Below are 9,843 nucleotides of genomic sequence, written 5' to 3'. Positions count from 1 at the left end.
ACAGCAATTATCCATAAAAGAAAAGAAATGTCCCTTTGCCATGGGGATCAAGAACAAAGAGCAGGCACTGAGCATTCAAGGTCAAAGTCCCCAGAGTTTTTCTGTAAATATAAGGGAAACACCACATTTGTTTAACTGCAGTCAGGGAAATGGAGATAGAAACATTAAAAAAAACTCTTTTATAACAGGGAAGATGGTTAGTTAAGCACTGGAACAGATGGCCCAGGGAGGCTGTGGAGTTGCTATCACCCAAAGTTCTCAGAACAGGTTAGAAAAACAGCTGTCTGCAATATCACAGGTACAGGTAATTCTGCCTGGAGGTCTGGATAACCTCCTAACATCCTTTCTAAACTAGTTTTCTAAGATTCTATGAAAAAAAACAACAACAAAAAAAAACCCAGACAAAATTTAGGTTGAAGAATTGATAGAGCAGAAATTGGCAACACACAAAGCATTTGTCATTTTATTTCAATATTTAATATTCACTAGACATGGTTCAAACCCTCCTGTGATGTTCAGCCACTTCCTAAAGCAGCTCTGGTGAAGACAATGTTAAAAACACAAATAAAAACCTCATTGTCCCCACTGAGTGAATCATTCCATCAAATACCTGTGTCTGAGAGGGGATGTGCACCTCAGATCCCAACTGCTGAGCTGGAGGCCTCCACTGTGCCTTTGATTTCCTTGCTGAAACCATGGAATTGCTGGATGGGAGGGGTGCAGTGCTCCCTTTCCCAGAGGAAATTGTGCCAGAAATGCCTTCCTTTGGCTTTGGGAAGGGGATGGTGCTCTCAGGGCACAGCCTGACCTCTCCTGTACAAATAAAACATGCATTGCACTTGTCATGTATTTATTATCAGTTATTGATTGAATCCCATGGCAAACAGAGGGCAGAGCTTCAGGCTGGGTTGCTTAAAATTTGAAATGTGCAGGTACTGAACCCTCCCAGGGATGAGGAAATCTGATTCCAACCCAGGATTTTCCTGTGCTTTATGCCCTGAGGGTTGTCACCAATGCTCTGTACTCACCCACAGCTGGCTCCTGCTGCTGCCTGGGCAATTCAGGGAGAGGAGCTGCTCTGGTCACAGCAGGAGGGGCTGGCAGAGCTCTCTGGGCTGCTGGAAGGATCAGCCTCTGCCCACTGAGGCTCAGGGCACCTACAGGAAGGTGACACTCCTGAACAATTCCAGCGAGGAATGAGAAGGGATTCTTGGTAATAAATAATTAAGGAAAGGTAGACCCAAGTTCTACATCAACACCACAAAAGCAGCAGTTTTCTTTCATTGAAAACTTCCTATCTTTCAACAGTCAATATTTCACCTTGAAGGAAGGTGAGCTGTGCTATAAAAATTGACAAATACATGTAAGATACTGCACCAGTGCTAATTCTGAAATGTGTGTGTCTATCTATAATTATATGCTTGTACAAGTTAATATGCAGAAGAGATGAGAATTAACTCTAATAAAGCACAACATAATCATGGAATTAACTACAAACATTGCTAAACCAGTCCAAGCCCAGTTAAGACTGAACAATTAATAACCAGTTGTTAATTAGGATAGTTTGACTGGTGTTTATACAAGAACCTCCACACACACAGAACCCTTTGCAGCAGCAGCTGAACCCTGGGAGCTACCAAAAAAAGAAAAAGTAAAAAAAAAAAGCAAAAAAAAAAAAGGTAGCAGTTTTCTTTAATTGAAAACTTCCTATCTTTCAACAGTCAATATTTCACCTTGAAGGAAGGTGAGCTGTGCTATAAAAATTGACAAATACATGTAAGATACTGCACCAGTGCTAATTCTGAAATGTGTGTGTCTATCTATAATTATATGCTTGTACAAGTTAATATGCAGAAGAGATGAGAATTAACTCTAATAAAGCACAACATAATCATGGAATTAACTACAAACATTGCTAAACCAGTCCAAGCCCAGTTAAGACTGAACAATTAATAACCAGTTGTTAATTAGGACAGTTTAACTGGTGTTTATACAAGAACCCCCAGCACACACAGAACCCTGGGAGCTCCAAGGATGATGCTGAGCAGGACACACTCTGCAGCAAGTCCATCCCTACCTCTGCCAAGTCTGAAATCACAATTCCTGGAAGCCTGGAGGTGCCAGGGAATTCAATCCCCAAACAAACAGGGCCTCACCTTTTGGGATCTGTGCTCCTGCCAGGGGGAAGGGAGGAGCCAGGCAGTGGAAGGGAGGCAAAGCCCAGGCCTTGGTGACTGTGGGACCCTTCCCTGGCTCCTGCCTGCACAGCTGGGAAGAGACAAAACCTCCTTTAGCACAGGGAAATTGGGATTTACACCCACTGCAGCAATAAATAATCAATATCAGCTCTGCTCTGACTGTTTCATTAAGATTTAACAGGGCACCACTCCTTTTATTGCTTGTGAACATGCCCCAGTATTGGCTACTGTTGTTACTTCAGTCATTTGAAATAAAGTTAATTAAATTTAATTGATGTCTTGTGTACTATTTAATGAAGGGATCTCAGGAAGTTTGCTCAGTTTTTAGGAGAGTGGTGTAAACACAGTGTTAAAAAACATAAAATGCATACACAGGCAAGGAACCAGAAGGAAAAAGAAATACTTTAAAATATTTTTAATGAGAGATTATCAAGCTTTTAGTACAATCCAGGCCATGACCAGGCTCCTGGAGCACTGCTGTGTCCTAATTATTGAACAACAACACCCAGCAACTTCCTAAAAAGAGAGAAAGAACTCTCAGGAGGGAAATGAGACAGATCAAAATGAACTGTTCTAACCTTTCCTCCCAATTTGTCTAACAACACTGCCCACAAGAGATGAGGAGAGAAAATCTGCACTTTTTATCCCAATAGAGCAGCTTGCAGAGGAAGCCCAGCCCTCAGTTGAGTTTGGAAGGGATGAATCCCCATGTCCTGGTGTTCCAAGAAAACAGCAAGAACCATGGAACAAAGGAGAACTTTATGCCAGCTGCCATCTAAGTGCCTTGATCCTGAGAAAAGGAAATGATAAACCACATTTCCCTGCTCACCCTCAGCCCCAGCAGTTTGGGGAGGCCACAACAAAATCATATAAAAGGCAAGAAATTGAATTAAACAGTGATTCCTTCTGCAGGTTGTTGTTGGTGTAGCAGAAAGGCAGCACTGATTTGACTCCTGGTCAGATTTAAATTTCAAATTTAACTCCCAATTAGGAGGTTTTGTTATGATAAACAGCACATGAAATGTATTTATTTTCATTGTGTTCATAGATGTAATGAGCTACAAGGAAAAGCAGTTCAGGTGGAGTGTGTGAGTTCAGAAGTAGCCTGGAGGTTTGCTTTGTTTTTTTATAAATTGGAGATAGAGATTTAATCCTCTTTTGCTGTATCCTTTAATTTCTATAAAGTCCACGGCAGGTGTGATGTTAAAACAAGGATTGGTGCAGCAGAAATGTAATTTAATTTTTCATTTCCACTGCCCAGTGCCATCATGCAGCAGGACACAGTGGAAGCACAAACCAAAAATTCCACCCAACCCCTCCACATTTCCAGGGCTCTTCAGCACCTGATTCTGCCCTGGCCCCTCTTGGATGATTCAGGGAGACACCAAAACAAAACTGCCCAAGTGCTTCCATTTTGAGAGTTATTGACACTAAAAACAAACCAACACAATTATAATAACACCTCAAAAAATAATATTAAGCACTGCAAGAGAAAGGTTTGCTTTTACCATCACTGCTTCATCATGAGCACTTTTAAAATTCAGTTTTGCAGGGCTGGGAGGGAGCTCTTAAATTGCAGGGCAGACCAAGGCTGCCTTGCCTTAAAATATGCTTGGAGTGAGCTAAAAAACTATTTTTTCACTTCAAGTGCTTCTGAGTGTAATTAACCTGGGACACAAGAAAAACAATTCTATTACCCTTTCTAAAGTGTTTTTCTCCTGTGGATAAACCTCTCCCACTTTATTTTTCCTTTTTGCTTCATTTTAAATAGGGCACTTGTTGGAACACCACAGGGATTTTTTCTGATTAGTTCTCTATTTGTTTTCTTTTTACCTAGCAATATTTAACTAGAACATCTCTTTTATTTTTTGTAAATATCTTTGTAAGTATTTTTTCCTCCAGTAAAAAAAAAACAGAGATTGGTATTAAATACAGAGAAAAGATGAGTGTTGGGTACCAAACCAGGAATAGAGAGATGAGATTTGGTAAATAAATATCAGGAAATCTGAGGGAAAAGGGATGTAACAGATTAATTTATCATTCCATCTCTCTTCTCCAAACTGTCATATTTGTTGTTAAGAAGTTCCTGTCAGGATTTGATGGACAAATCTATAAAGGGAAAGAGAAAGCACAGCAAAATAAAATCAGTGGAGCTAAGGTCATTTTTCAGTATGTTCAGGAAAGCCAGGAAAGGCAACTTTAATTGGAAAAATATGGAATTGCATCTTTAACAACAGATTTTGTGTTATTCTCACCTTCTCCAAGCTCCTGAAGTACCAGAGCTGGCTCTGAGCAGTCAGTTTTCCAAAAAAATCAAGCTTGACCTCCTGCTCTAACAGAAACCCAGATCCATCAGAACCCCTCCCTAGCAGGTGTGGAGGAGAATAGAGGGAGAACCTGGGTGAATCCCACATCTGCTCCTTGAGGCAGCACCAGCAGCAGCACAGAAGGGAGGGAGGCAGGGAGATAATTGCAGCCCTGAACCACAATATGTTTTAGTGGTGGGCACAGGGCCAGTTACAGCAGGCAGGATTTGAGGGATCCATTGATTGGGATTCAGGGCTGAGCTTCCCTCCCTGTCCAGAACCAGCTGCAAGCAGCAGCCCATGGCATCCCAATCAGGCACTGAGTTTTGTCAGGGAATGCTGAGCTGCACACAAACAGCTCCAGCAGCTCTGGCTGCACCCCTGCCTTGCAAAATGACACTCCATCTCCAATTCCAGATGACAAGAACTGGATAAAAACTTCAAACAAATGGTGACCTTTCAAAAGATTAATTTGTTTACCAACAGAACGTTCTGTGTTTGTCAGGAGAGATGGGGGTGACCTTCACATTCCCATTTCCAGGTTGAGAGGATGCTGACTGCACTCATCTGTTAACTCTCTCTCACCAATTATTTCCTTTTTATTTTTGGCAACAGGAGGGTTTGATTCAATCACCGTGCTGCTTATTATGATTACACACTGTAATACAAACACAAGGAGCTTCTTTTGATTTACTGCAGTGTGACATCAATTTGTTTAAGTCTCATCCTGCCCCCACTGCCAAACTCTGCTTTGGCTGTAATTAGAGCCACATGCCTGGCTTTAAAACACAACCAGACCTGGTTTTCTCCTACAACTTCTTCCAGTCACTTGAAATGAGAAGAATTTCTCTGCTTTGTTTTATAATTTTGAAAATAAATACACTTCCAAGGATAAGCATTAATGATTAGCAGCATGCAAATGCTGAATAAAGAATGAATAATTGAAGATATTATTAGAATGGTTGTGCTCAAACAAGTGAGCTTAAAAAAAGCCCCAGAATCACTGCCATCACCATTAGAGCCACACTAGATAAGAAGCAACTCATAAAGGCTAGAAATCATCACCATATTAAATTCTACCTCATGAATAAATGAACAGGTTCCTAAGTTTACAGTATAATCTACATTTATAAGAAAACAAGGAGCCAGAAGTGCCAGTATAATTCTGTAACAGAACAGCAGTCCCATGAAAGCTGAAGGCAGAGCTGTGAATCTTTCCCCCATTGCAGCACTGCATCAGAATTATTTTTGCTGCAGTTCAGATTACTGTTCCTTTGGTTGGATACTCCATGGGAAGTATACATATTTAATAATTATCCACTCATCATTTTTCATCTCTTACCCTGCAAAAGAAAGTGATGCCCTGTGTGTGTTTCAAACAGAATTACAGCCCTCATTTGAAAATAACTGCAGAACTTAGCAGAGGATGAAGCATTATTATTAGACCCAAAAAGGTCCAAAAGGGCAACAGCTAATTGTTCTTAGTTTCTATGATAAAATCCAGCATCAGCAACTTCATAATACCAAAAGAAGAAGAAAAGACATCATTTCTGGTGAAACAATGAAATCCTGACTAATAATTTTTCCAACTCCTGGAATGGCAGGACAATAAAAAGTCCGGATAGATTTGTGTTTGACCCCTCAGGTCACCTCAAAGCCCGACTTTTTAACCTCCCCACGCTTTCACCCGCTCAGCCCTCCTTGAAAGCCGCTGGAAAAGGCCTGAATGGCACAATTAGTTTTTAATTTAATTGGGTGAGGGTGATTTTTAAAGGTTTTTATTTTTGGGGGGGACGTGCGCGAACGGACAGCGCCCCCTGGCGGCCGCTCGCGCATCCCCAGATTTAATCTCGGTTTTATCCCAATTAATCTCATTTTACACCTGAAACCGCGCCCAGATTCATTAGTTTTACCGCTGATAATATCATAATCATATAAAATCCCTCCTTTATGTGCTGGCAGACACCATCTTTAACAAAGCAGTGCATTTTGCAAATACCAACAGTAAATATTTTACAGGCAGTGAGAGCAGAACATCCCACTGAGCCCTAAAATTGGTAAAGTTTGAAAAGAATAAATTGGTTTTTAAGCCTGTCAGCTCCTCAGCATCTGTAAATCTGGATGTGGGAGGCTGAGGAATTCCCATTTATTGAAGTTTTCTGTGCTCAGTGCATGTTTCAGGCAGTGCTAAAACACATGGCTCTCTGCAGTCGGATAATATTCCTCTCTGTGAGTGTTTTAGAGTGCTTCTAAAAACCTATTAGCCATGATGCTTTTTTCTAATTAACTCTATTATCACAGGGTTAGACAAATCACCTCTTAGTCTGGGCAACAGCTTTCCCAAAAAAATCATTTTTTCTAAGTGGCAGCTCACAACTGTGCCATTCACAGATTCTCTGGGTGTTGTTTAAAACCAAACACCCCAGAATCTCTCCTAGAGCACTGGGCTTGCTGCAGGATGCTTCTGTCACATAAATTCATAAATTAAATTGTAGAAGAGCATTCCCCATGTGAGAACACTGGGCCACAGTGCTGTGCTAAATTTGTGAATATAATTGATTTTTTGGAGGGATGGCTGTGCCTACTCTTTTTTTAATTTATTTTTTTAAACAGCATTTTTTGCTAAAAATATCATCTTTACATTCAGCTGCTGCAGAACAATTGCAGAATTGGCAGCAGAACCAAAATTTGCAGGGAAAAATTGGAAATTTGGAAAAATCCAAACTTCACCTTGCATAATTTGAACAAAGATAAGAATGGGCTTTTAATTCTTCCTGCATCTTTGGGTCCCATCCAGAATTCCCCAAGCTCCAGTTCATCTCCTCTGCCTGATTTTCCTGACATTCCTGACCATGCACATCCCATGGATATTCATATTTTTTACTGGATTTGGATCCTGGGACATAAACCTGTTCCATTTCAGATTTCTTTTTCCCCAGTATGGTCACTCAAAATGTTTTGATCTTTAAATACTCATGTCAAAAAGCAGGAAATCAGGAGGAAATTATTTTCATGTCAATATTTTATTTAGGACTGATAAATATTAATTGCAGTAGTGCAAAGTAATGCATATAATAACCCATAAAATAATAAAAGTTACTTACAGGAGCAGATTTTTTCTTAGTTATAAGTGGCAGCCTGGTCTCCTCGTTGGGATGTTTTAAAGCAGGTTTATTATCTGTGTTCTCTGGGTCAAGCACAACTTTAAAATCCATTTCCAGCTGCTGCTGAAATACAGAACAGGGATAATCTTCAAATAACTGCACTGGGGCTGAAGTGTTTAGAGGCAGAAACTGGTTAAGGTGTTGTAAATTTGCAAAATGATGATAAAAATTAATATTTGACACCACACAGAACTGGGCAAACAACAAAGTGTCTTTGTTCAGCTGGAAAATATTGTAAGAATTTGAGTATTTATCCAAATTGACACTTTTTCAGATTTTGTTCAATTAATTCCATTCTCAATGCAGGCACAGCACTTGATTATTAGTAAATGAGGAATTAAAAAACCCTAACATTATGCACTCTGTGATCTCCATAGAATGAGTCTGGTTATTCTGCTAATAAAAACCATGATGATTAAATCCCAATGGACAGAAAGACTTTACAAGTTTCTTCTTGTTATAAGAAATACCTGTAAAACCCAGAGGGATGCCCTAGGTTTTTATTACAGCAGAAGTTTCTTAAGTGGAAAATATTTTGGTGTATATTCTATGGTAAAAAAGCAAAAATAAATCCAGGAAAATTCCAGTTTTTACAAAAAAAAAAAGCCATAAAATGTTCAGGAATCATTAGATGTGTACTTGAAGTGTGGAACAGCTGTGTTACTTTGTGAAAGCACTAAAAATGCTTTAATTTATTTATCTGCACTGTATATTCCCTCTTCCTTTGATGGTAATTACAAGGAGATGTATCAATGAGATGCTCATTTAGATTTGGGGTTGTAAGAACACAAGTTATTATCCAAGCCAATTACTCTTTTAGCCACATGGCTGCACAGAGACAGAAAGTTCAATTTTCACCTCATCAGTGCTTTTGTGGTATTTATTTTATTACTATGACACACAGTTATGCAGGGAGGAAACTGCTGGTGCTATAAAAAAAAAAAAATCAAATTGGGGGGATTGAGCACCTTGCAATTAAAACAGGAGATGATTTCCAGTGCAGGCTCCTCACTCAGGCTGACAGAAATCATCAGTGCAGGAGGGAACTGCCACATGAAATAATATTAATCTATTAATAAAAATTATTAATTAATAAAAAAACATCTGATCAAAGTGGTTTTGGGTGAGTGGGAAGTGCTAATTCCACTCAGGCTGACAGAAATCATCAGTGCAGGGGGAGAAATGCCATATAAAATAATATTAATTTATTAATGAAAAGTATTAATGAATAAAAATCCACCTGATGAAAGTGGTTTTGGATGAGTGGGAAGTGCCAATTGCACTCAGGGTGACAAATCATCAGTGCAGGGGGAAATGCCACATAAAATAACATGAATTGTATGTTAATTTATTAATAAAAATTATTAATTAATATAAAACCACCTGATGGAAGTGGCTTGGGTGAATGGGAAGTGCCAATTCCACTCAGGCTGACAGGGAAATGCCACACAAAATAATAATAATTTATTAATAAAAATTATTAATTAATAAAAAACCAACTGATGGAAGAGGTGTTGGGTGAGTGGGAAGTGCCAGTTCCACTCTGGCAGACAGGGAAATCATCAGTGCAGGGGGAAAATGCCACATAAAATAATATTAATTTATTAATAAAAATTATTAATGAATAAAAAAAAACCTCATGGAGGTGGCTTTGGATGAGTGGGAAGTGCCAATTCCACTCAGGCTGACAGAGAAATCATCAGTGCAGGGGGGTAAATGCCAGAAAATATTAATTTATTAATAAAAATTATTAATTAATAAAAAACCACCTGATGGAAGTGGCTTTGGGTGAGTGGGAAGTGCCAATTCCACTCAGGCTGACCAGGAAATCATCAGTGCAGGGGGAAATGCCACATAAAATAACATTAATTGTAACTGTGTTAATTTATTAATAAAAATTATTAATTGATTACTAAAACAGCCATGGAATGTGGCTCAGGGGTGGCTCAGACCTGGCTCACACGTGGGGCTGATCTCCTGCACCTCTGCACAGCCACTCTTGGCAGGACCAGCTGCTCCTGGCAGGCACCAAAAGGGGAATTCCTGCTTGGGGAGAAACAGGCAGTGAGTTCCTAAAAATAATTTGGAATTTACCCACTCTGCTTCCATCCAGTTCCATCCAAACCACTGCATTTCTATTTAAATTCTGTTTAAATTCCTGTTTTTATTTAAATC

The 9,843-nt window shown here is 39.4% G+C and overlaps 1 protein-coding gene across 2 annotated transcripts in view; it reads right to left on the bottom strand.

Moving 5' to 3' along the window:
- IQCH (IQ motif containing H) overlaps window positions 1-9,843 on the bottom strand; it is a 57,138-nt gene that overhangs the window by 45,863 nt on the left and 1,432 nt on the right. Inside the window, exons 4-8 of one of the 2 annotated variants that reach the window (XM_033070525.1) lie at window positions 9,621-9,711; window positions 7,609-7,731; window positions 2,157-2,268; window positions 1,029-1,157; window positions 611-813 (exon numbers count right to left, since the gene is read on the bottom strand). In XM_033070525.1, coding sequence (XP_032926416.1) covers window positions 611-813; window positions 1,029-1,157; window positions 2,157-2,268; window positions 7,609-7,719 — 555 coding nt within the window. In that variant the 5' untranslated portion in view covers window positions 7,720-7,731; window positions 9,621-9,711. Of the gene's footprint in view, window positions 1-610; window positions 814-1,028; window positions 1,191-2,156; window positions 2,269-7,608; window positions 7,732-9,620; window positions 9,712-9,843 lie in introns of both variants that reach the window. The other variant, XM_033070526.1, reaches the window with a different exon arrangement.

This window comes from Catharus ustulatus, chromosome 12 (genome assembly GCF_009819885.2).
Source record: "Catharus ustulatus isolate bCatUst1 chromosome 12, bCatUst1.pri.v2, whole genome shotgun sequence".
Classification (NCBI taxonomy): Eukaryota; Metazoa; Chordata; class Aves; order Passeriformes; family Turdidae; genus Catharus; species Catharus ustulatus.
The sequence above is the reverse complement of the archived record's forward strand: the minus strand, read 5'-3'. Positions and strand labels throughout refer to the sequence as shown.